This window comes from Sarcophilus harrisii, chromosome 6 (genome assembly GCF_902635505.1).
Source record: "Sarcophilus harrisii chromosome 6, mSarHar1.11, whole genome shotgun sequence".
Taxonomy (NCBI): domain Eukaryota; kingdom Metazoa; phylum Chordata; class Mammalia; order Dasyuromorphia; family Dasyuridae; genus Sarcophilus; species Sarcophilus harrisii.
Genome location: NC_045431.1, coordinates 244285316 through 244310404, shown reverse-complemented (window position 1 = coordinate 244310404; position 25089 = coordinate 244285316). Strand labels below are relative to the sequence as shown.

Below are 25089 nucleotides of genomic sequence, written 5' to 3'. Positions count from 1 at the left end.
TCAGCGCCGCGCGGGGCGACCTCGGCTGAGCCCGGCTGGGCGAAGGGACTTCACCAGAAGCGATCTTGTGTATGTCAGCATCGTGGGAAAGAGGCTGGCGGGAGGCAGGGGGAGAGAGGCGGGCTGCGGGTGCCCCTCCCCCGCCCCGCCTCAGTGTCTCCCTCTGTGGAATGGGCCGCCGGGCCGTGCTAGGCCCTCGGCCCTCGTTTCCCCACCTGCCTTTGGGACCCGGGAGGCCAGACCAGGGCCCCGGCGCGTTAAAGCTCTCCCCGGCCCCAGACCCCCCACTCACTGATGCTCAATCTGGAAGTTGAGGTGGCCGCTGAACCAATCCACGAAGAGCGAGGCTGCCGTTCCCGGGCTTTCAGCTGGGGGGGCGGGAGGCGGAAACAGCGCCCCCACGGCCCCCGCCCTGGCAGGGCAAGGCGAGCCCCGCGCCGGAAGGGCTGGGGTCTCGGTCCCGGGGCCGGTCCGTGCCCTCTAGATGCCCGCCCCCCCCTTCCGGGCCTCAGCTCCCCCCCCCCCCCCCCGCCCGCCCCCTGATCTGAAAGTGGGGCCGCGGCCCCGGGCGGGGCGGGGCCCGGGGGAAACCGGCGGCCCGGTGGGCCCACATTCACAGGCAGCCGCCCGGGACAGCGCGGAGGGGAGAGACCCCGCTGTCCCTGGGAAGGGGGGAGCCAGGCTCAGGGGAGAACTGCAGTTCTGTCTGTGTGCCCCTTTGTGTGTGTGAGTCTCTGTCTCTGTCTCTGTCTCTCTCTCTCTGTCTCTCTATCTCTCCATCTCAGTCTCTCTCTGTGTCTCTGTCTCTCTGTGTCTCTGTCTCTATCTCTTTATCTCAGTCTCTCTGTCTCTCTCTGTCTCTCTATCTCTTTATCTCAGTCTCTCTCTGTGTCTCTGTCTCTCTGGGTCTCTGTCTCTATCTCTTTATCTCAGTCTCTCTGTCTCTCTCTGCCTCTGTCTCTCTCTGTCTCTCTCTCCCTCTCTCTGTCTCTCTATCTCTTTATCTCAGTCTCTCTCTGTGTCTCTGTCTCTCTGGGTCTCTGTCTCTCTCTGCCTCTGTCTCTCTCTGTCTCTCTCTCTCCCTCTTCTTCTCTATCTCATCTCATCCTCTTTGTGTCTCTTCTCTGGTCCCTGTCTCTTCCCTCTGTCTCTCCTTTGTCTTCTCTTCTCTTCTCTCCCTCTCTCTTCTCTCTGTCTTTTATCTCAGTCTCTCTGTGTCTCTGTCTTTCTCTCCCTGTCTCCTTCTCTCTTCTCTCTCTCTGTTCTCTTCTCCTCTCCCTCTGTCTCTCTATCTCTCCATCTCAGTCTCTCTCTCTTTTGTGTCTCTTCCCTTCCAAAGCCTTCCGTATGTTATCATAAAAAACCACTTTACTAAAAATCCTGGTTTCTAAAATCTTAAACCCCAAATGTTTAGGATGGGGCGGGAAGTCCCGCCGCCCCCCCTTCCGGCCCATTCCCTCCTCCCCCCGGCGGGCTTCTCAACTCTCACCTTAACCCAATCCGGTTTTCCTCCCCTGTCCCTGGGGAGGTGATTCATCTGCGTGATCCACACGAACCAGTGACTCTCCAGGACCCTGGGGAGGAGAAGAAACGGGCACTGCCCTGCCAGTCTCCCTGGGCACGCCCTGTAGTGCCCGGGCCGGGGAGCCAGGCTGAGTGGGAAGGTAGGAAGGGCAGAGGGCAGCGCCGCTGGCGGAAATCCCTCTAGTTCCTGACGACCGCCAGTGACACTGTGGCCCGACGGCCTCCAACTCCAGGGGAAGAGGACAAGGTAACCCTGGGAGGTTGGGGGGAGGGCCAGCCCAGAATGCCGCCTGGGACACGTGGAGCCTCAACCGGCCGAGGGCACAAGAGAGGGCACCGGGCACAATGCCCTTTCAGGTCACTCCTGGCTCTAAATCAGAGGATCGCAGATTGGGAGAAGCTGCTGAATCACTGCCACCATTTTACCAACGAGGGAAATGAGGCCCAGGAAGTTGAGTGATTTGTCCAAGATCACACAGGGAGTGGGTTTCAGAAGCAGGATTGGAACCCAGGTCCCCAGACTCCGAATCCCATGATCCTTGGACTGCAGGAGAAGGAACTTTGGATTGGGAATCAAAAGAAATAGGTTCCAATCCCGGCTCTGCCACTTCTCAGTCCTTCCCCTCCTTAAGCCTCAGTTTCTTCATCTATAACATGGGAACAGGAGGGCCCTGTACTTGCCGTACAGGTGGGACAGATGTGGGGAAGAGCTTTGTAAACCTCCAGACATGCCCGCCATCCTCATTATTAGGAAGGAAAGGAGGCGATATCACCGTAGAGACCTAGGGGCAGTTGGACAAGCCAGGCAGGACCAGAAAGGTGGGAAAATGTTGGCTTCTGGGTCCCCGGACCAGCCAAAGGGACTTTTCTCTGCCACATATCACGCCCATGTCCCTCTCCTGCTCAGTAACCTCTCGGGGCTCCCTATTACCTCTAAGATCAGACAATGTCCTCCGTAGGCATTTAAGACCATGACTAATCTAGAGTCTCCCTGCGATTTCAGTCTTTTCATCCTTTCTCCCCTCTGATATCCATCCATGGGTCCCAGCCTCTCTCTGACCTAGCCTTGGCTCAGTCCTTCCAGCTCCTCAGCTGTCCCCCGGCTTCTTCAGGAGGAGGCTTAGACCCCGCCTCTGGGAGAGGCTTTTCTGATCCACCCCCTCCCCTCCCCCCTGCCTCCGCCCCGCTCCGACTGCCTGGGATTATCTTCCATTTGCTTTGTGGGTACCCGAGGGACCCCTTAAGTGCGCACGGGCTCTCGCGCGGAGCTCCCAGGCCCGGGACTCGTCGCTGTCTGAGGTCCCCGCACAGTCGGTTTTAACAAATGTCTCTGACTGACTGACTGAGGTGAACCAAGGCGGGAGCTCCTCCCCTCCCAGACCCTCCCCGCCGGGACCTACCTGACCAAGATGAAGAAGAGCAGCGTTCCCAGGGTGCCGTAGAAGGGGACATAGCACAGGAAGAATCGGACGTAAAAACTCAGGGCCCAGAGCAGATCCTAGGGAGAGGGGGACGGGGTGGGGGCGCCATTGGGACCCTCAGTGTCCTCCTCTGGCCCATCCCCTCCTCCCCTGGTATCCCTCCCCACTCTGGGGAGTGGGACAAGCGCTGAATGACACCTGGAAGGAGGGGCCAGAGCTAGGGGCGGGCAGAGAAGTACTCATAGTGTTTCCAGTTCCCCTTCAGTTCGGCCCCAAAAGACCCAGGTCCACTGAGGCAGCTGAGTTTCCCGTCTTCTCCCTTGTTCCCCGGAGCATCTCTCATGTCTGTCTCTGTCTCTGTGTCTCGTTCTGTCTCTGTCCTTGTTCCCTCTCATTCTGTCTCGGTTTTCATCACTTCTCTGTCTGGCACTTGTCAGCCTCTCTGCCTCTGTCTCTGTTTCTCTCTCTGCCTGACTCTCTGTGTGTCTCCGTTTCTGTCTGTCTGTATCACACACAAACAACCCTTTCTAGCCAACTCCTTCCACCATCCTCCTCCCACCGTCTCTGTCCCTCTGTCTGTCTGTCTCAGTCCCTCTGTTTCTTCCTGTCTCTCTGTCTCTTTTTCTGTCTTTTTCTCTTTCTTTTTCTATGTTTCTCTCTCTCTTTTTCTCTGTCTCTCTGTGTCTCTCACTTTCTGTCTCTGTCTCTCTTTTTCTGTCTCTCTCTCTGTGTCTCTCTCTTTGTGTCTCTCTCTTTCTGTCTCTGTCTCTCTCTCACACACATTTCTAGTGAGTTCCCTCCACCCTCCTCCTCCCACACTGTCCCTGCCTCCTCCCTCACCAAGCCCCGCCATCACTCACCGCCCACTTCATGCACACCAGCATATAAGCCAGGTTTTCCACCTCAAAATTCACCAGCGTGAGGAGGGGCGGCCCAACTGTGAGGGAAGAGCAGGGGCTGTCAGAAGGAAGGGCCCGGCAGCCCTAGTTGAGCAAGTACTAGGGGGACGTCAAGGACAAAACCGAGGTGGAGGAGGGGAACTCAAGCTCTAGAGCTGGGGGGGACCGACAAGGGCACTGGGTCTAACAGTCACATTTTACAAATGAGGAAACTGAGGCCCAAAGAGGTGGACTCGGAGGCTCTTAAAAGGAAGCCAAGCTGAGGCTTGGAGAAAGCAGAAGAGGCCTCCCTGGAGGAAGGAAGGAACCGGAAGTGGCCACGTCCAGCCTTGCCCTTTCTTTCAATGGTCATGTTTCCAGACTAGATTTGAATCCGACTTTGGCCGCTTACCAGCTCTGGGAGCTTGGGCAGATCGCTGCAGCACTCGAAGCCCATTTATTTATTTCTAAAATGGACATTACAATAGCACCTCCCAACGTTCCAATGATATAACACGAGCCTTTGAATGCCATTTAAACATTAGCCACTGAGGACACGGGTTTGAATCCTCTCTCCATACTCCTACTGGCGAGAACTTGGCCAAGTCTCTTCCCTGTGACAGAACCGTGCAGCGAGATCAGACTGAACAACTAAGGAAGCCCAGAGTGGGCAGGACTGGAGAGCCACCTATGCTAACTTTTATCACTTGTTTTTATTCTTGCCGAGGACCACGATGGCGGGAAGCGATACCATGGCTTGCGAGTGAGTTGGATGTCAGTGAGGGAGGGCTGTGCAAAGTCACCAGCCTCCCTTTCTCCTCCAGACCTATCTGGATTCAATGGGCAAATACAGATCAGGATGACTGGAGAGGGCCTTGAATGTAGTGGGAGCGCTGGCCTTTTTAAGCTAAGGTCTTTCCCAAGTCTGTTTGTCTGAGGCAACACCCACTCACTAACACTAACCCACACCCAGCTGGAATTCCCAGGCTTCCATGCCCATAATGAGCGGGTGTCTGCTTGAACCCTTTCAAGACAAAGAACGGCCCATTTAACTTGGAGATAGGTAGCCCCTCCCCCTGCCTCAGTTTACTACTTTGCTCACTCACTCATCCACTATTGCTCCCGGTTTTGCTATCTGGGGCCAAGCAGAACAATCCTAATTGTTCTCCCATGTGACAACGCTTCAGCTGCTCTTCCACAGTCTTCTCCTCTCCATCAGCCTACTCTGTGTCAGGCACCGCACAAAGTGCTGAGGATACAAAAAGAGGCAAAAGACGGGCCCCGCCCTCATCCCGATCCAGCTCTAGAGCCTCTAGATCTCGTTCCAGGCCACGTGCAGTATAAATGGGCAATGTCTGAGAGAGGTGAGGGAAGGTGGGTTCTTTCTTTGAAAAGCACAAGGAGATCAGACTAAACAACTCAGGTTTTAAGAGCGAGCAGGACTGGAGAGCCAGCCATGCCAACTTGTATTGTTTCTGTTCTTGCCGAGGGCCACAATGGCAGGAAGCGATGCCATTGATGCTAATTGGGAAGGTGGGAGCAGGAAGGGTTTGGGGGGAAAGAGAATGATTCCTATTGGACATCTACTCCAAGATGTTGAAAAGCATTTAGAGCTGTGAGACCGCGGTAAGAAGGGAACTTGGGGCAGGGGACATAGATTTAAGAGTCATCAGCACAATGGAGATAAAAGTCCAGGGACTGAGAAGATCCCCGAGTAAAGCAGAAAAGAGGAAGGAGAAAAAAGAGTTTGGAACTAAACGCCGAGAGACGCTATCGTCAGAGAACCTGATCTAGAGCCCAAGAAGGGGAAGTAGAACCAGAACTGGAAAGGGGGTATCATGGTGGGAGAGGGGGATGGGAAGGCAGGACCAGAATTCGGTAGGAACTATCGGATGGAAGGAGGGGAAGAGGAAAGGATTTTGGACAAAGAGAAAGTTGTTGCCTATGGAACAGGGATTCCAGAGGGCACCATGGGATTTGAGGGCAGAACGTGAGGGAGATGGGAAATCCCATGGGGACGGGATTTTCATAAAGACCCCCAGGGGTTCCGAATCACTTTTTCAGGCTACACAGGAAGACTGACCTTCATCTTCATGGCCTGCGGTCCTTCCCCGTTGTTACAGTTAAATAATTAAGCCAAGTGTCATCCAGAAAGCAATTTATTTAGCCTGCATCAAAACCCACCGGGTTCAGGGCTCTTGGTAGCCTAGAACTCAGAACTCTGGTTTTTATCCATTAACATTACAGTTCGGAGGGAATGGCGAGCAGGATGGAAAGATTAAGACCCTGATTTGACTGGGGGGGGGGCTGGAGAGAGATTGGGAGGAGGCTGAGGAGAGACACAAGAGGGGGAGTTTGAGGACATTCTGCTTGGTGGGTAATTTTGTGATTTCTCCAAACTCAGGTGACTTGGAAGTTTAACTTCACAAAATGATGGGAAAAGGAAAACGGAATCACTACGACTGTTTGACTGTGACACCATCCTGGTCATCGTCCAGCTTATCAACATCCTTCTTAATCTGTGGTCTCCAAAATGGAAGCTAGCCCTCCAAAGGAGGTTTGCCCAGGACGGCATCCACCCCTCATCCCCGGAGGCTCCACTTCCAGTAATGTTGCCCAGGATTAGCCTCTGAGCTTTCTTGGTTGCTCCATCACATTGTTAATTAAGATTCAGTTTGTGGCCCACTAAAACCTCCAGATCGTTTTTGGAATGACTGCTATATAAGCCTTCTTCCCCATTTTATACTTGCAAAGTTGATTTTTTTTTTTTTTTATGCCCAAGTGCAAGACTTTACATTTATCCCCGTGACTTTTGTCTTATTAGATTGAGCCTCATTATATGAGGCTCCAGACCTGATGTCAAATTTAAATCCAGCTTCTGTCACTTCCCTAGTCATCTGAGGAAATAACTTCATCTCTGTCTGCCTCAGTTTCCTCAAATGTAAAATACAAAATTGTAAAATAACAATAACCTACCTCCCGGGGTTGTCGTGACGATCAAATTAGATGATATTTGTAATGTGCTTAGCACACAGTAGGTACGTGTTTCCTTCCTTCTCCCCTCCCCCAATTCCGGCTTTTGTACACTGACTCTGTCATCCAGTGTATTAACCATCCTTTCCAATTTGGGGTCAAAGGCAAACCTGGAGAGCAGCCACCTGATCTCAGCCACATCTAGCCCCAGGGTCCTGGGGAGGTAAAGGGGGTCCAGGAGTCCCAGGGACCCGGGTACTCACTTAGGAAGAAATACTGGTGTTGGTGGTTATAGGGGAGGTACCGCCGCTTCTTCTTGCCGTACTGGAGGAGAAAGGAGAGCTGGGTGAGGAGGGAGCCTGAGGAGCTCCTTCTGTCCCCAGAGAGCCCCGCTTTGGTCATGTGGTGGCCAAAAGGAGGGGCTGCCTGCCTCCAGCTCCCATGATCCTCTTGTACAAGTAGACAGGGCCTGAGGGGCTGCTACATGTTCAGGGTCAAGAAGTCCTGTCCCCGGCAGGGATGGCACAGAGGGAAGTCCCTTGGGTCAGAGAAGAATCTCTCCCACTCCTAAGCCTCGGTTCCTGGGTTCTCAGCTCGGAGCTGATACTCGCCCGTTGGGGAGCAAAGCAAAGGGGGCCCTTCCACCCTGAGCTGCCTCTCTAGGTGAGCAAGAATGACAAACTCCGGAGAGTCTGAGCTCTGTTCACCTCCTCCCCCTCCCTCCAGAGGCTGGAGGGCCCCCCTCCTCCCACTTCCCCCATCCCCCAGCACTGGGTGCTCTGCCCGTACCTCCACTGACGACTCTCCCAGCAGAAAAACAGGGGCCAGGGTCACGTCCGGGTCCTTGTAGAAGACGTTGGGCTTGGCGTGGTGCTGGAAGTGACGGAAGTTCCACCAGTGGGCTGAGAAACCCTGCAGAATGGGGGCGGGGGCAAGGTCAAGTTCAAGGCACGGGTTGGGACCCAAAGGGCCCTATGTGACCTCCAGACAAGGCGAGTGAGGGAGTTGTGGTTGGATCCCTCCCCCCACCCAGGGCAGAAGGTCCAGGTGTCCTTCTCCCCACCTCCACCACCAATCTAGGAAAAATCTTCTCAGGAGAAATCCCCCCCCCCCCCAAGCACAGAAGGAGCCTGGGTATTTGACTGGGGAGTTGTCAGATGTCAGAGCTGGGAAGGACTATAGGGCAGAATGTAAAAAGTTAGAGACAAGAGGGACCTTCGAACAGATGTTCTAAAGGGATGCTGAGGTGAGAAGGACCTGAGAGCAAAGAACACAGGATGTATGAGCCGGAGGGACCCTAGAACAGAGTGTTACAAGCAGGAGGGCACTTAGAACACGGGACGTCAGAGCTAGGAAGGACCTGTCAGAGCTGGAGGGATCGCAGAAGGTAGGTACTGGCTGGGCCTCCGATGGCCTGTGGTCGCGTCCAGACCCAAGTGCCCCCACTTTTCGGAGCAGAGCTGAACGCCCGGCGGAGCTCTGAGTTAGCGGCCTCCGGATAGGAGGAGCAGTAAGTTCACGCTAACACTAGGGGGGGCCTCTGCATTTTACCTGGCCACCCCCACGGGCTCCAGGGGAAGGGGGCCCTGGTTTTCTGGGGGAAAGAGGAATAGGTGCACCCCCTCCCCCCCACACCCCAGGTCCGGCCGGCCTCACCTTCAGCTGTCCCATCACAAATTGCTGGCCCACGTGGTTCCACCTGGACTTCTTGAAGACAGAGACGTGGCCGAGGTCGTGCTGCAGACACCAGCTCTGGGCCTGGCAGAGGGGCAGGGAGGAAGCTCAGCAGTTTGAGCAGAGGGGGCCGGCCTGAGGCCCGCTCACCCATCCAACTCCAAAAGCACTTATGGAGCGCCTGCTGTATGTGTGAAGCACTTATGGAGTACCTGGTGTGTTGAAGCCCTGTCCAAGGTGCTAGTCACTCAGACACAAAATGAAACCTTCCCCCCTTCACAGGGTGGAAGCAGAGTGACACATACGTGGGACATGGGGAAGACCCAAACAAAGGGCTCAAGAAAAGGCTGAGGAAAAACACATGTCTGCAGCTGGGAGAATCAGGGTGGGCTTCAAGGCGGAGGCAGCACCTGAACTGAGCCATGACAACATAAGCAGAGGAAGAAGCCCTACATCTTACAGGTTGGGCTGTCTAGTGGTAAGAGTATTAAACTGGGGCTGCTGGGGCTCCTGGCCTCAGTTTCCCTATCTGTAAAAATGAGGAAGATAATAGCTTTGATCTCATGGGTTTGTTGCAAGGCTTAAATGAGACAAGAGGTATTTAGCAAGACTTTATAAATCCCTTTGTAATTGCCGGCTGTTGTACCCAACTATCAGAACCCGGGGAAGGGCCATGAAAGTCAGAGGGGGCAGTTTGACACCAGGGATCACAGCTATCATCTCTCTAGAGGGAGAGAGCACCTCGGCGGGCATTTAGTCCAGCCTTCATTTTACAAAGAAGGAAACTGAGGCCCAGAGAATGACTTGCCCAGCATCACAGTATCTAACGCAGGACTCGAATCCGGGTCCTCCTGATTCCAAGGTGGTTACTGCACTCAGCACCCCAGGGTTATCATCAGAGACACGGTTTTCAGGCCGCCTGTTTTACAAAAGGGAACCTGCATCCCCAGGCCGGAGCTCGGGTTTCGGGGCGGATGACAGCCGGGGGGCGGCTTGAGCGGACACCCCCATTCTGGGCCCCTCCGGCCCCCGAGGGCGCTCACCTGGGAGATGGCCAGGACCACGGCAGCGAGGAGGGTGGGGCCCCAGCCGGTGCCCAGCAGGTAGATCACCAGCCAGGCAAGGCCCTCCATGAGCAAGATGTGGCCCAGGATCAGGGAGAAGAACTTGGTGTCGGCCTCAAACAGCTTCATGTCCTCTATGGTCCGGCGCAGGGCTCGGAAATCCTCGATCAGCTGCTCCTGGGGGGGAAGGAGGCACGTCTCTGGTTCAGCCCCAAACCTAAATCCAGATCCCCCAGTCTCCGCCCCCCCCCCAGACCCCATCTGAGGGCTCGGCTCACCGTCCCAGCCAGTAAGGAAGATGAGCACACAATCCCAAAAATACTTGGGTTTCTGGACGTTCTCCCATCATCCCCCACTCCCTGGGAGCCCTCCTCTCTCTGAGGGATAAAAGGGATCTCCTTGTGTGGGAGTGAGCTCCCCATCACTGATGGCCTTCTTGCAGGGGACTCCTGCTTCAGGGAGGGATTGGATGCCCTCGGGTGCAATCCCATAACTGAGCGAGTCTATGAAACATAACTGTCCCATTCTATAGATGAGAAAACTGAGAGACAGTGCCTGACCCAAGGTCACCCTTGGCTGGGACTCACCCATCCAACACTTATTCTCCTCTCCCCAGAGAAAGGGACCTTCACTCACATTTTGCTGTCTGTCCTGGCTGGGCTCCCCAGGGGCCAGCTCCCCAATCAGCAGGGGCTTCAGAAACTTCCTCACAAAACCCAGGTCCTGATGGAAGGCGTGGAAAGCTTCCTGGGTGGGGGGAAAAGATGCATGAACAGACACAGATAGAGACTCACGAGAGGGCGGAAGGACTTTCCCCACCATTGGCCCGAAGAACTTCGGCCACCGTTGGCTCGTTCCAATAGACTTCCCCCGGCCCTGATTCCTCCCCACCCTCTTGGTGGCCAGCCATGTCCCTCGCCTGGGTAAGAAACCTGAAGCTGGAGCAGAACCCAGGGCCGGTGGACCCGCTTTGGGGCAAACTCGGTGTTTGTTTCATCTCTTTGGGCTAGATTGTGAACTCTTCAAAGGGAGCGAGTGTTTTTGCTTTTCTTCTTTTATGCGTCCTCAGCCCTTAGCACTTAGTAGGCATTCAATTTAACGATTGATTACCCACAAGGCAGTGGGGTAAATATAAACCATTAGGAAACTGGTTTTGCCCTTTGAAAACAGGCTTAACTTGGGACAGCTCTCCAACAGGCCTTTCTGCTTGGATTTTCAGAAGCTCTTTCCCTCCAAATGGGGCAGCGACAGTCCCAGAGAGGAAATCCTCACAGGATCTCCAGCTGGGAACGTTCTTGGAAGGCTTTGAATAGGAATCGCTTTTCTAGACTCCATCTTCAATGCGGGAGGTGGGAGGGGGGCGGGGTCCTCTGGTTCCATTGGAATAGAGACACAGACACCAACACACACACACACACACACACACACACACACACACACACACACTCTGGAGACTGTCCCTTCTCCTTCCACACAGCTATGATAGTTGAGGATCTTTCCCAAAGCCAAGCTGAAATCTTCCTCCTTCCTCATTCGAGACCAAGTGGAACAAAGCCAATAGAACCCTCCTCCATGACAGGCAGCCCTTCACATCCTCAGAGAAAGCTACATCCTTCCCTCCCATGTCCCCTAGCTTTTCCTCTCTAGACCACATCAGGTCCTCTACCCCAGGGCTCAAAGCCCACCGCCATCTTGGCCACTTTCTTCCTGACGGCTCCTCACTATCCTTCCTCAAACAGAATTCCCCCACCCGAATACAACTTTCCAAGACAGTCCAGCACAACGTTGCTTCCCTCCTCCTTGCTTTTCCTAGTGCATCCTGGGAAAGCGCGAGTTCTTTGGCCAGCCCTCCCGAGCGCACATGGAGCCCGGATCTGCCGAAACTCCCAGACTTCTTTAAGAGGAGCCATTGTCCGGCCCCTTTCCCCCCATTTATACTCAGGAAGCTGATTTTTTGAGGACCCATTTTTCCCCGACAAGTTTAATTCCTGTCTCCTATCATTACATCAGCCATTTCTGGAAGGACTCCATCTGTAATTGTAATGATCCTGCTCCATCCTGGAACAGACTTGAGAAAATGCCCTTCCCCTGGAAGCTGGGGGGCCACCCCGGCAGGGATTGGTGTAAATCCCGTCGGTCGCCGCAGGACAGTTGGCGGACTGAAGCAGCTGTTTGTTTCTCATGAACTTTTAAAATCCTTTTTAATGGGGCATGAGTCACTGCAGGGGCAGAGGCGGGTCAGATTTTGAAATAAAACTGATGTCAAAACAAATGATGTCCGTCAAAATCAGCCCCGCAGCAGACAGTGACAGCATGGACTTAACAGCTTTCCACCTGAGGTGCCCCTGCCCTCCCTCCGCCAAGAGGGGCCTGGACTACGGCTCCTGTCTGCAGTCGTTCATGAAGCCGATTTTTGGAACCTACACGTAGAAATATACATACATACGTGTACGCGTAGAGGTATATGTCCCTATTCAGATTTATTTAATTATATTTGGCCTTTCACTCTAGTCTATGGAGAGCCCCCCCCCTTTTTTTTCTGAGACATATGGGGTTAAGTGACTTGCAGAGGGTCACTCAGCCAGGAAGTGTTAAGTGTCTGAGGCTGAATTTGAACTCAGGTCCTCCTGGCTGCAGGGCTGGTGCTCTCTCCGCTGTGCCCCCTAATGGCTCCACTATGGATATCTTCCTAGCTCTTGATCCTGGTGGGCTAAGTCAGTCTCAGAGCTGAGGGGGATGGGGTCAGCGGGCCGCGTAATTAAACCTTCGTCCAAACCAGTGTCAGAAGTAGAAATGCTGAGCGGCCCGGGGCAGGTCCCTGGGGACTCCACTAAAGGCTTCCCCAGGGGCTGCTACTGACCCACCCATGATTCGGTCAGTTAGCCAGTCAACGGGTCAGTCACTGGGCAAAGCCCTGGGTTCAAAGCTTGCCTCTATTAATTCCTATTGGAATCCTTTTCTTTGAGGGGGCCTCAGTTTCTTTATCTGTAAGATGGGGGAGGGCATGTTTGGGCCAGGCCGTCCCTTTCGACTCCCATCGAGCTCTAGGTCTCTGTTCCCCAGATTGGGAAGGGCCACGGTGCAGCCCGACGGGTGCTGGGAGGGGACCGACGGCAGCCTGCAGGGAGGGGCTGGACAGACCCTCGGGGAGACCACACACTCACACCCCTACAAGTTTCTATTTCTATCCTTCGCTCTGGGGGTGAGATCACTACCGGCCTCCTCCCCATCTGGCGGTGCCCCAAGTGGGGATGATTCATGTTTCCTGTTCCCCCAGAGGCACTTCCCGTCTCCCTGGATACCTCAGCAAGGTACAGGGAGGGGGCCACTGCCTCAATGTGGGAACAGAGAGGCCGGCGGGGGAGTCTCATGATGAGATGGAGAAAACCCTCTGCCGGACCTGGAGGCAGGAGAGCTTCCTTTCTGCCAGCGCTTGCCGGCCCTGCCCTCCGGGGGGCCCGGTTCTTTATCTGTAAACTGGGCCTAGCAGCACCTCTGGCTCAGAGAGGGGGTGAGCTGCGGATGAGATAATGCCCATAAACGACTCTGTAATATTAATGCATAATGAATGCCGGCCATTAGGAGGCTTTGGGGGTGGTCAGTTCTTGTCAAAACCTGTAACTTCTTGTCTTTGAGATTTCCTGGACACACAAAGAGGTTCGTTGCCTCTAGACACATGACCAGCAACATGGGGGGGGGAGGAGGGGTGCTGAAATTAACCCCTGGCCTTGTGGACTCCCAGACCTCTCCCCCAGCCCCTTTGGACCCCTAGACCTCTCCTTCCAGCTCGGCAGCCTCTCTCCTGCACTCCATTATGCTCCGATTACCTTCCCCAGCTCCCACCTGTTATCTCGCTCAGGTAAAGGGGTAGGAAGGAACCCAGGTAGAAAGTGGCCGCTCAGAGTTAGTCCCCCCCCCCCAAGATTTCTGGGAAGTTCTCAGTGCCTTAGACCCGCACCCTTATATAAGGAACATTTAAGGCGCTACAGATGGCCGTGGTTCCGGCCTCGCGTCCTTCTTGGAGACTGGTGAAAGACACTGATAAACTGGGGTGGAAATGGAGGCTTGGGCTCCCCCAGGCAGACCTGGACCTGATCTGTGACTGAGAGTCGGGAGGATTGTTTGGGCGTAAAATCGGTTAAAGCACACCCAGGGGAGGGAGGGCTCGAACCCATCTTCCTGGTTCCGGGGCTTTCTCTCCATCCCCAGTGCTAGTCTGCCTCTCAGCAGAGAGAGAGAAAAGGGTCTGGGCTTGAGTGGCACTAGGACTGGCTCAGGTTCTGTGGGCACTCCACGAACCAGGAGCTTTCCGAGCCCAGTCTGAAAGGAGAACAGGACTCTGGCCATAGGACCACAGAGGCTCGACATGGGGAGCTCCTATCCAGAGCTACAGAGCGGGGACAAGGGGAAGGAAAAATTGTGGCCCGAGCTCATGCTCGGCGTCCGGGCTCCTTTCCAGGGAAGCCACAGCGGTCTCTGCCGCGCTCCCCGTTCTCAGCTCACACTCTGCGAATGCTGCCGGCAGCTTCCCACGGGCGCCTCACCCTGCCGAAGTGCTGATGGAGCAGCCCGGCACACCCAGCGTGACTTTGGGGGACCCGAGCCCTGTGTTCTAGGACTCCTTCCAGCTCCGACATCCATGTTCTGAGATCTACTCAGACACTGTATGTCCTGGTGCCCTCCAGCTCGGACATCCAGGTTCTTGGATCCTCTTTCGGTACCGCCATTCTACATTGGGTTCCAATTCTAACATTTTGTGGTTCTTGAACTAAAATTCTACGTCTGTGTGCCAAGGTCCTTTTCAAAACTGTCACTCTACATCCTGTGCTCCAGGATCCTTTCAAGCTCTAACATCTGGGTTCCAATATACTTTTCACAACTCTACGTTGTGTGTTCTAAGGTCTCTTCCAGCTCTAATAGTCTATAAGAGCCTTATCTGCTCAGACATTCTATGTCCTGATGCTTTCCAGCTCTGACATACAGGTTCTGAGAGCTCTTTCAACACTAATAGTCTACATTCAATGTCCCAAGTTCCCTTCCAGCTCTAACATTGTGTTCTAAGATCCTTTCCAAGATACCTTTTACAAATAATATTCTGTTTTTCGTCTTCTAAGGTCCCTTCCAGCTCTAACATCCAGATCTTAGGAGCCTCTTTTGACTCATATTTTACAGTCTGTGTCCAGCTCTAACATTCTGTGAGCTAAATCTTTTTCAAAACTAAGGCTCTACCATCTGTATTCTAAGATCCTTTCCAGCTCGAAGGGAGCTCCAAGCTACCTTTTACAAATAATATTCTGTGTTCTATGTTCTAAGGTCCCTTCCAGCTCTAATATTCCATATTCTCAGGTCCTTATGTTCTAAGGTTCCCTTCTAACAATATTCTATGTTCTAAAATCGCTTTCAGAACTACTATTTTACATTCTATGTTTTAAGGTTCCCTTAAGCATTCTAACGCCCCTAATTTACACTCCGTGTTCCGAGATACCTTCGAACTGATATTCTATGCTCCATCATTTTATGTTCTGAAACCGTTCTATGTTCCAAGACCTCTCGCAACTGACATATTCTCGGATCACTCCAGGGGTCTGATCCCCATGGCTCTGTGCGCTAACATGGGGTTTCTGGGCTTTTCAGGCAAAGCCCCAGCTTCCTGACGGAGCCCTAAGCTCTCAGTCACTGCTTGGCCCTGCTCTCCCTAGGGCAGCATCAAAGGTGTGCTGACAAACCTTTAACAACCAACTCTCTGAGGGGAAACGGGGAGATAGTACACTCTGAAGTTTAATCCACAATCGTGAACATTTTCTCCATTATTGGGTAAGTGTAGACAATCATGACAACAAAGGGCAAGGCCCCGATTTGTAGAGATTACCGATTTCTGGGATGTAGCTGGCATTGAAAACATATCATCAGGGAGGCAGCTAGAGGGCACTGTGCAAAACGGGTTCAAATGGGACCTCAGACGCTTAACATTTCTTAGCTGTGTGACCCTGGGCAAGTCACTTAACCCCAAATGAATGCCTCACCAGAAAGTAAATGATTAAAAAGAAAGTCTCATTTGAGGGACAGCCAGATGGTGCAATGGACAGAGCATTAGCTTTGGATTAAGGAGGATCAAGGAGGATCAGAAGTCATTTAACCCCACTCCCCTTACCAAAAAGTAAATAATCAAAAAAAGAAAATCTGGCATTTGACGGATGGCTAGATGCCGCAGTGGTTAGAGCATTAGCTTTGGAATAAGGAGGATCCAAATTCAAATATGGCCTCAGACGCTTGTGACCCCAGCCGCGTTACTTAAGGTTCCCTTCCAGCTCTAATGGTCTGTGTTCTAGAATCTCTTTCAGAACCACTGTTTTAAGGATCTTTCTATTTCTGCCTCCCCAAAAGGAAATCTAACCATCCGCTCTCCCGAGCCGGGACAAGGTGGTCTTCCTCCTCCTGCTCCTCTGAGCTTCCCCGAGCTCCCTCAAGCAGCAGCTCGAACCCCCCTTTCCTGGTCTCCCCCCGCGGCCGACTCTGGCCGTGAGACTCCTCTGTGCACGGGGGTGCCCCGTTACTTACGCAGCGTCTCCCCACTAGAAGGAAACCTTCCGGGGGGCGGGGCCGATCCCTGCCTCTTTGTACCCCCAAGTGTAGCCTGCTACCTAATAAGCACTTAATGGATGCTTTTTGACCAAATGACCCGCCTCCAGCTGGTGTCGGTGTGGACGGGGCGGGGGAGCCGGAAGGAAGGACCCCCTCCCGCAGGGCCTCCCCCGCCCCCCGAAATGCAGCTCCCTGCTATCTCCCGGGATGCCCAACCTCTGACCTCACTTAAAACAACTGGAGCGATGTCCTGCCAGGAGTCTGGAGCGGAAAGACTGGTTGTAGGAATGCGGGAACTCCTACAGGGCCGGGTGGGACGGAGACAAGGAGCTAATAATAATGTGCCCCCCCCCCCCCGAAAGCCCTTTCCTTGGGAGGCGACAGCAGGACCAAGGACCCGACTCCCGGGGGAAAGAAGACTCAGCCCAAACAATTCCTGCCCCAAGCCCAGCCCCCAGATGTCCAGGGCCAGCCCTGCCCCAGCAGAGCGACAAGGGGGGCTTTCCCGCCGGTGACCCAGGAACAAAGGGAGTCCGGCCATAATCTGGGCTGGAGCTGACGCCCGCTAAGGGCTTCCGCCCATGGGACTCACACTAGGCTGTCTGGAGCAAGCCGGCCAGGCCTTGGGGCACACCATAAAGTCGCTCTCAGAGCACAGATTGCTCCTGAGTTGTTTTTCTATCCTGGCCAACTCTTCATGACCCCTTAGAGGGGTTCTTGGCAAAGAAGTGGTTTGCCATTTTTTTCTCTAGCTCATTTTACAGATAAGGAAACTGAGGCAAACAGGGTGAAATGGCTTGCCAGGGTAACAGCTAGTAAGCATCTGAGACCAAATTTGAATTGGGTTCTTCCTGACTCCATGCGTGGCACTCTACGCTACGCCACTGACCCCTTAAGGATAATGTGTATCACACAACACACACACACACACACACACACACACACACACACACACACACCTGGCTCTTGGATTGTTTTCTAAATCAGCCAGTTCAACAAGCAGAAATTTAGTGAGAGCCCAACCCTGCATTGGGCACCGTGGGGGAGCCAGAGAAAGAGGGGGAGCCGTCCTCAAGAACTGTCTCCTTGCTTTCTCTCATTTGGAGTTGGGAGCAGAGCTTGGATTCCGGCTCTCCAACTTATCCTCCCTCCCCCCGTGTGATCTGGAACAAGATACTTTACTTCTATGGGACTCGGTTTACCCATCTGTAAAATAAGGAGAGACTGGACTAGACACGCTCTGCCCTAAGCCTGTGGCCAAATGACCCAAAGCTCTGCTAGTCACTGATGTGACGAGGAAGTGGCTCCAGGTCCCTCCCGGCTCCCTCTGCCAGAGCTGGCTTGAGGCGTTCACACAAAAAAATGGGGAGTTCTGAGGAGAGAGGCCATTGGAAAGGCCTTGAGCTGGACCTTAAAGGAAGAGTAGGACTTGGATGGGGGGGAAAGGAGGAGGCTATTGTGGTGTCATTACACACACACACACACACACACACACATACACACTCATTCATTCCCACTTGGCTTCAGGGCCAACTGTTGCTTATGCCCATTAGTTTCTCCAGGAGAGCCAGTCATGGAGATAGCTTTCCATTGGTGGACGTAAGATTCTAGACTGAGGCCCTTGGCCCGGCAGCACCTAGTTTCCTGTGAACAGATGGCCGCCTTCTGGCCTCACGTCCTGGGCCCTCAGGGACAGAGGAAATCTTCCCTAGGGAGTCTGGGAAGCTCGGCCACATTTCCATGCTGAGCACAGAGAAAGGGGCAGGAAAATATGAAGCTGCCACCAGGGCAGCAGAGAAGGGGCTGCCTCCATGATGGAGACGCCCCCACCGCCCTGCCACCCTTAGGGATTCATTTCTTTGGCTATGGAAGTGCTTCCCTCGGCCCTGGGGCTCAGGAGGGGAATCTGCCCGGCGGCCTGCTGGGGGTGCGGGAAGAGAGGAGGGCGGCAGGAAGGGAGCAGGATCAGCTCGGCCCTCGCCTTCATCCCAATACTAACGGGGTGTTCTTGATTTTCTGGGTCCCAGGCTGACCGACCAGGGTCGGAAGGTCGGAGCCCAGATCCTCATTTGTGAAACGGGGCTGATTCTTTCCTATTAGAGCTGAGAACAGAAGGGGCTGCTTGGGAGGTAGTGAGCTCCCCGTCCCCGAGGCCTCCACCCAGCACTGGAATCCTGGCCCCGCACCATGCCCAGCGTTTGCCAACCCAACTGTATTGGCTGTGGAGCCTGACAGCGCTGTGGGCGTGCTCCCCTTTCTCCCAGCCGCCCCCCACTCCACACAGAGGAGCTGTTCTTGCGGGAGCTCCACCCCATGAAAAGGGCCTGGCTCGAGCCACCGGCCCTGGGAGAGCTCAGTGCCTCCGTCCCACCGAAGCAGGGTTTGACCCCAACTTGCCGAGTACAGGGACCTCCCTCTGCCCCCTTGGCAGGTCGCCTTAGCTAACCCCGCTTGCTGCCTTCCAGGAGCTGGCCAGCCCCCCCCAGCACAGCCTCCTCTCGCACCCGGGCCGGGAGGCAGGCCCCAAGCCGGGCTTCCAGAGCCAGGCGGCTCCCCTGCCCAGCCAGGGAGGCAGGACAGGCAGGGCCCCACGTCTGGCTCCTAGGAGACTGGCTCAGACAGCCGCATTGGCCCTGGGTCAGTGAGTCACCATTCTCCCCAGGGTGAGTTCCTTCCCTTCTCCCGGCCTCAGTTTCCTCACTCATCTGAGAAGTGGGGATTCCAACCCCAGGGTTCATATCACTTGGGGACGGCCCGATTGGGACGACAGCCCCCTCCTCCCCTGCCTGGTCATCCCTGGGGCCCTCCCTGGGAGGCAGTCGCATTTGCCCCAGCCTGTGCCCGGGCAGATGGGGCACTCGGGTGGGACAGGGCGCCTCAGACCCGCGGGCTGCCGAAGCCCCCGCCCCAGCCCCTGGGAGGGTTTCTTGGCGCCTGTACCGCGCCTCCTTCCCCGACCTCAGTGCCCCCGTGGGGGGGGGGGGCAGCAGGGGCCCCGGGTTCCGGGAGCTGGGCTGGGGCAGGGCCGGCGCACCTGGAGGGCGCCCGCCTCCCTCCCCTGCACGCTCCCCTCCCTGGAGCCGGACGGCGATTGGAGGGCGGCGCGCGGGAGCTGGGCTGCGGGTACCGGGCCGGGAGCAGGGGCTGCGGGTACCGGGCGCCGGGCCCCTCCCCCCTCCCCCCGGCGCCCCAAAGCGAGGCGGCCGGGGAGGGGCGGGGGCTGCCTACCGTAGCATCCTCTCCCGCGTGGTGGCTGATGAGGCGGCTGCCCCCCGGGTGCCGCTCGGCCCAGCGGCTGATGTCATACACCTTCCGCTCCATCACCAGCCACTTGTCGGTGGGCAGGCAGTGCTTCCGGATCTCGGCCCAGCCGTAGGTGGGCACGGGGGTCCCCCGCGCGCCGCCGCCCGGCCCGGGCTCCCCCGGCCGCCCCATGGCCCCCTCCGTCCGGCCCGCCGGGCTCCGCGCCGCGCCGCCGCCGCCGCCCCGCCTCTCCCGCCGCCGGCCTCGGAGGCCCGGGCCGCGGGCGCCCCCGGCGGCGCCGCCCCCGCCCCGGGGACTCGGCCCCTCCCTCGGCCGGGTGCTGCTCCGGGCGGGCTCCGCTCGCTCCCGGCCACCGCGGCCGGCCCTCGCTGCCTCCCGGAGGCTCTCGGCCCCCGAGAACTTTTCCCTCCCTTATAAATCCATTGACGGCGGCGCTCGGGCTCGCCCCCTCCTCCTCCTCCACATCCTCCACTCGTCATCCTCTCTGGCCGCTCCGCAGCCACCGGGAGCAGACGGCCCGGGCGCCAATCCAATCCCTGTGTCAACAGGCCCGCGGAGCTGCCATTGGCTGCCGCGCGGCCGCGGGGAGGTCGGCCCCGCGTCGGGAGCCGGCCGCGGCCCCGGCCACCTCCCCCCCCCCCCCCCCTCCCCCCGCCGCCCCGCCCCGGGCTGCCCCAAGGGCAGGGCGCGCCGCTTCTGGGGCCGGGGCAGAATCCGAACTCGGAGCTTCCCGATTCCGAGCCCCCGGGAGGGGAGGAGAAGGGGGAGGGAGGAGGGAGGAGGGAGGAGGGAGGGAGGGGCAGGCTGCAGCCTTCCCTGCCAAAGCCCCGCTAGCGAGGCCGTTTCCTCCCGAGAGCTCGGGCACGTCTAGCTCCGCTTTATTGTGAAAAAGGCAATGGGAAAGGACTCCCGAGAGCCCCCCCTCTCCCCCCCCCCGCCCCAGTCCGGGGCACTCGGAGCTGGAAGCCTCGGGGGGCGGGTAGCCCAACCCCCTCCTGTTACAGATGGGGAAAATGAGTCCGGGAGAAGGGCCAAGGCCACTTGGGCCAAGTCAAAGAAGCGGTAAATGGGAGAGCAGGCTCCCGGGGCAGGAGGGGTGAGGACCCCGGGCGGGAGGGGTGAGGACCCGGGCGGGAGGGGTGAGGACCCCGAACAGAGCTCTAGAGCTGGGAAGTCACCTCCGCCAGCCTCCGTTTTACAGAGGACCGTGTCTGCTAGGGAGGAAACGGCACATCAGGAATTCGAACCCAGGCCCCCTGACCCCTCCATCCTAAGTGACTCCTCCAGGGTCACACAGCAACGGGCGTCAGAGGGGGGGCTGTGACCCCTCAGCTCCCTCCCTTCCCCGGCTGCAGTGGGCAGTGACGCCATCAGGGTTGGGGAAGTGGCTGGAGGGGGGCAGGGGCAGGGGCAGGCTCGAGGCCAGGAGCCACTCCCAGGTGCTGCCACCATCTGCGTGAGGGGCCCGTCCCGTTCGTTGGAGCCGGGACAGCTCCGACAGGGAACACCAGAGGAGGGGGCGGGGGGAGCGGGGGGGGGCCGCAGGAGACCTGACCAAGGTGCTGCTTCACCGTGGGGCCGCCCCGAAGGGCCAGGAGGACAAGGGGAGCGGGCGGTAAGGGACGGCTCTCAGGCTCGGGTGCTTGAAAGTTTTCAAAGCCATTTCATTAGAGGAGGGGGATTACTCCCTCCGCGTGTGCAGATTGCAGCCCCTGGGTAGTTGATTGCCTCCGAGGGTTAGGAAAGCCTGGCCCGGCCTTCAGGAATACAGAGTCCCTCCACCGCGGGATGAAGGTGGGGGGGGGGGGGGGGGCGGAAGCCGGAGGCTGGCGGGAGATTCCGACCCGGGCGGGGCCAGCTGAGCTCTGAGCGGCTCCCCGAGAGAAAGGGCTTCTCCGCGGGACGCCCAGATGGGGGCTGGGGAGGGATTCGGGGCCTCCGGGAGCTTGCAGGGAAAGGCAGAGTTACCCCTTCTTTCTGCTACTGAAATAGGGCATTTCCCTCAAAGCGCGGAGGGGGAGGGGCGGGTCTGATAGGGAGTCTGGGGGCTCCCGGGCTGTCAGAGAATGGGCCCAGGCTCCCCCTCCCCGACACGCGGAGGGGCCCATTAATAGCCATGAGTAAGGAGCGCTTCTTGCCAGAGCCGCGCTGGCGGAGGGGGGAGCCGCCCGGCCCTCTCTCTGCTCCCGGGCCAAGCATCGAGATCGGGGCCCCGGCAGAACCGGGGAGCAGGGGCGGGGCCGGAATGAGGCGCGTGTCCGCCAGGCCAAAGGAGGCTCTTGGTGGAAGCGCCCGCCGTTCCCCCCTCCCCCTTCCCTTCCCCCCCTCCCCGCCCCTTCCCCGCTGGGGGCGCCGCTCTGGACCCAACTGCAGTCAGTCAGCAACTGTTATAAGGCGAAGGCCCGGCGTGGGCAGAGCCCTGGGAGGGGGCCCGGCGCGAGCCCCGGGGGAGGTGGAGGGGGCTCTGGGCTGGGGCTCGGGGAAGATGAAGGGGAGCTCAGGATGGGGGTTATTTTCTTCTCTGAGCAAGCTTAGTGCAGGGACTTGCACCGTACCTACAGGTCATGTCAAGGATCCAAAAGCCTTCTGGCTCTGGGGAACAGTGACTGTGAGCGGGCGCCTGTGAATGACTGTGTAGGTGACTGAGTGTGTACATGTGTGTATTAGTGTGTGTGAGTGTGAGTGTGTGTATGGATGAATGAGTATTTATATGTGGCTGAGTGTATGTATGCATGTGTGTGTGTGAGGGAGTGTATTCAACCACTCAAGTGTGTGCACATCATTATTGTCCGGCTCAGAGAAGATTCCGGGAGGTGGCGGCTCACCCGCAGCCCGTGGGGGGGAGGGGGCGGTGCCCGCTGGTCCTCAGAGGGGCCCCGTATTGGGGGTCACATGCCCTGCCCTAGCCTGGAATCCCAGTTTTTCTCTTTAGCACTCGTGTGACCTTGGATATCACCTCTCCCCGTCTCTTCCCTTGTGTAATGAGAGTCTGACCTCGATGGCCCCAGATGCCCTCTCTCTCTAGAATATCTGTCTGGCTCGAACCCCAGGCTTGGGCAGTGGAATACTATGAGCTTTTCCCCTTTCCCCTTCTTTCTGCCCCTCCCCCCATTTAAGATGGAGGTATAGCTGATTACAGGGTCACAGATTTAGGGTTTACTTAACCCAATCCCCTAGTGATTTACCAAGAATGGAAGTGACTTGCCCAAATCGCAGAATTAGTAAATGGCACAGCCAGGATTCTAGCCTCAATCCTCAGGACAAAGCCAGTGGTCTCAGTGGACCCCAGTGGCCCAGTCAGGGAGAACCACCCCCCCCACCTCCCCCGCCATGGGGCTTGCAATGACTCAGAAGAGAGTCCTCTTCCTTCCTTCCTTCTTTATTGTGCAGCTCCTCCATGGAGGGGGCCACTCCCTGCATCTGGAATTTGAAATGCACACACTTAACTTGGGGGGGGGGGGGAAGAGAGGAGGACCGCTGGCAGCTTCTGTGCTCACCTGGGGTTTATGTCCAGCAGGGGGAGGCTCAGAAGTTGGGGAGAACAGATCCACCCAAAGGGGAGAAGGAAAGCAGGCACAGTCGGGCCCGGATGTCTTCGGGCATCCAAATGGTCTGGAGCCCCAGAAAGGAGGGAGTTTCATTCTTTCCTTCCCCTCCCCTGCCTTGCACCATTCTGAGTCATTTCATATTCTGAGACTGAAAAATGCTTCTCCTCCCCTGTGCTCTCCCCTTCCAGAGGTGCAGATGGTTAAATTCAGAAGCTCTTTAGGAAGGAAGGAGCACATAGAGCCGAGCCATACCTTAGCCCAGAGAAGACCCAAGTTTGATGGGATCCTAGATTACAGGATGGCAGAACTGGGAGGGAACTTCAATCATTTAGTTCAAATTTTCAGTTTACAGAGAGGGACAAAGTATTATAATCCCATCGCTAGGGTTGCACTCCCAGCAGTATAATTCACGAGCCCCCACCGGTGTGTTTCTTTAGCAATCAGCCAGGAGAGAAAATTACCACAAAGCAAGGCATTTATTGTCATAATTTGGTTAAAAAAAAAAACAAAAACAAAAACAACAGCTATAAAGCATCTCCCCTCTAACCCCAAAGTACTTATTCCCTCTCAGTTGCACACGCTGTCTGGGGGGAGGGAGGCTCCGATTTAAAATATGGTACTAGTGGGCCATACATGTAGGATTGCACATAAAGCAAGAGCAGCTCACAACTCCTACTACTGTGGGGCCTGGAAGTCTTTTCTCTCTGTGGAGTTCTCATGATTACTGTTTCTGCTGGGCTTTGCTCAGCTGGTTCCCAAGGTCTTCCCTCTGTCCAACTATCCATTGCCAGGGCCACTTCTCTCTGGATTCCATAGCCAGCTCTTTTCTGGGTCCCATTCCTTGAGGCTGCTTCCTTCCTTAAGTGATCATCTTTCTGTAACTGGGTCTGTCTAGACTATGTGTTTTTTCTCCCAATTATGCCTTGAACTCTCAAACTGCTGAAAGGTGAGTACCTCTTAGGCCATTGCTTGACACCGTGGTCAGTGTACGGTGGTGTTGGGGAGGGAGGGGGAAGAGAAGGATCTCCTCTTCTCCTCTTCTCCTCTTCGGGAATCTTCCAGAGAGCACTTGTGAGCTGGGCTATTCCACCCCTCCAACTCCCTAGGCCTTAGCTACTGAAACCACGCCGAGAGACGGCTAATATGTTTGCTCAGCCAGCCCTCTTGTTCCATTCTGACTCAGTCAGAAACTTGTTCATATTTTGTTAAGGGTTCAGCAGGTTGTGACACATAACCCTTCGTCAGCTATGCTAGCTACTCTTTCTGTGTTGACATCAACTGTGTTGAGAGGGAAGGATGTGATGTCCATGACATCAGATCTCTGCACGTGAATGCACAATATGTGGCTAATAAACAAGGTGAGCTCCAGTTGCAAATGCACAAGACTGCGCTGAGACTTGGTTGGATGCATCTAATAATAACTAGCATTTAAGTATAGCAAAGCTCTGTTCCTGTCTCATTTGAGTCTCAAAACAACCCTGTGAGGTGGATGCTATTATTATACCTATTATTCAGATAGAGAAACTGAGGGTGAAAGAAGCCCAGATTCACATGGCTAGTAATTCTCTGAGGTCAGATTTGAACTTAGTTTTTTCCAGCTTCAAACCCATACATGCTCTGAACCAGTACAACCCTGTGAGGTGGATGCTATTATTATACCTATTATTCAGATAGAGAAACTGAGGGTGAAAGAAGCCCAGATTCACATGGCTAGTAATTCTCTGAGGTCAGATTTGAACTTAGTTTTTTCCAGCTTCAAACCCATACATGCTCTGAACCAGTGTACCACTTAGGTGCCTTTGGTTCTGAAAAGATAGATAGATAGATATAGATAGATAGATGATGGATGGATGGATACACAGATTGATAGATGATGAATAAATGAACAGATGGATAGATGGATGGATGGATAGATAGATAGATGGATAGATAGATAGATACTCTTTGTAGACAGTATGTCTTGGCTCACTGTCTTGCACCTGGCAACCTGTATATGGCCCTTGGTGTTCTCAAGTACTCTGAGATCTCAGAATTTTACTATCATTAGCTTGAGCTTCCACCAGCTGTGTTATTCCAATCACTTTTTTTTTTTTTAAACTTGGTACTATCCGGTTTTGTTTTACACAAGTGTTTTCCCCCTCAATAGCATTTTTTCCCAATT

The 25089-nt window shown here is 55.7% G+C and overlaps 1 protein-coding gene across 1 annotated transcript; it reads right to left on the bottom strand.

The window, feature by feature from the left end:
* Positions 1–19559, bottom strand: LOC100929774 (fatty acid desaturase 3). The gene is made up of 12 exons (XM_031943655.1): positions 19345–19559; positions 10171–10281; positions 9514–9711; positions 8453–8554; positions 7586–7708; positions 7060–7120; positions 3806–3882; positions 2925–3022; positions 1490–1574; positions 533–662; positions 293–368; positions 1–94 (listed from the first exon to the last, which is right to left on the bottom strand). The coding sequence occupies exons 1-12, from the start codon at positions 19549–19551 to the stop codon at positions 1–3; spliced, it is 1362 nt and encodes a 453-aa protein (XP_031799515.1). The 5' UTR covers positions 19552–19559.
* Positions 19560–25089: the final 5530 nt, after the last annotated feature.

Excerpts from the sequence above, each read along its gene's own strand:
- LOC100929774 (XM_031943655.1), bottom strand. The coding sequence starts at position 19,551 with ATGGGGCGGCCGGGGGAGCCCGGGCCGGGCGGCGGCGCGCGGGGGACC. Across the intron at positions 9,712-10,170 it reads GCCAGGACAGACAGCAAAAT|GAGCAGCTGATCGAGGATTT; the intron begins GTGAGTGAAGGT and ends CTTCCCCCCCAG. Across the intron at positions 3,883-7,059 it reads ACACCAGTATTTCTTCCTAA|TTGGGCCGCCCCTCCTCACG; the intron begins GTGAGTACCCGG and ends CTTCCCTCACAG.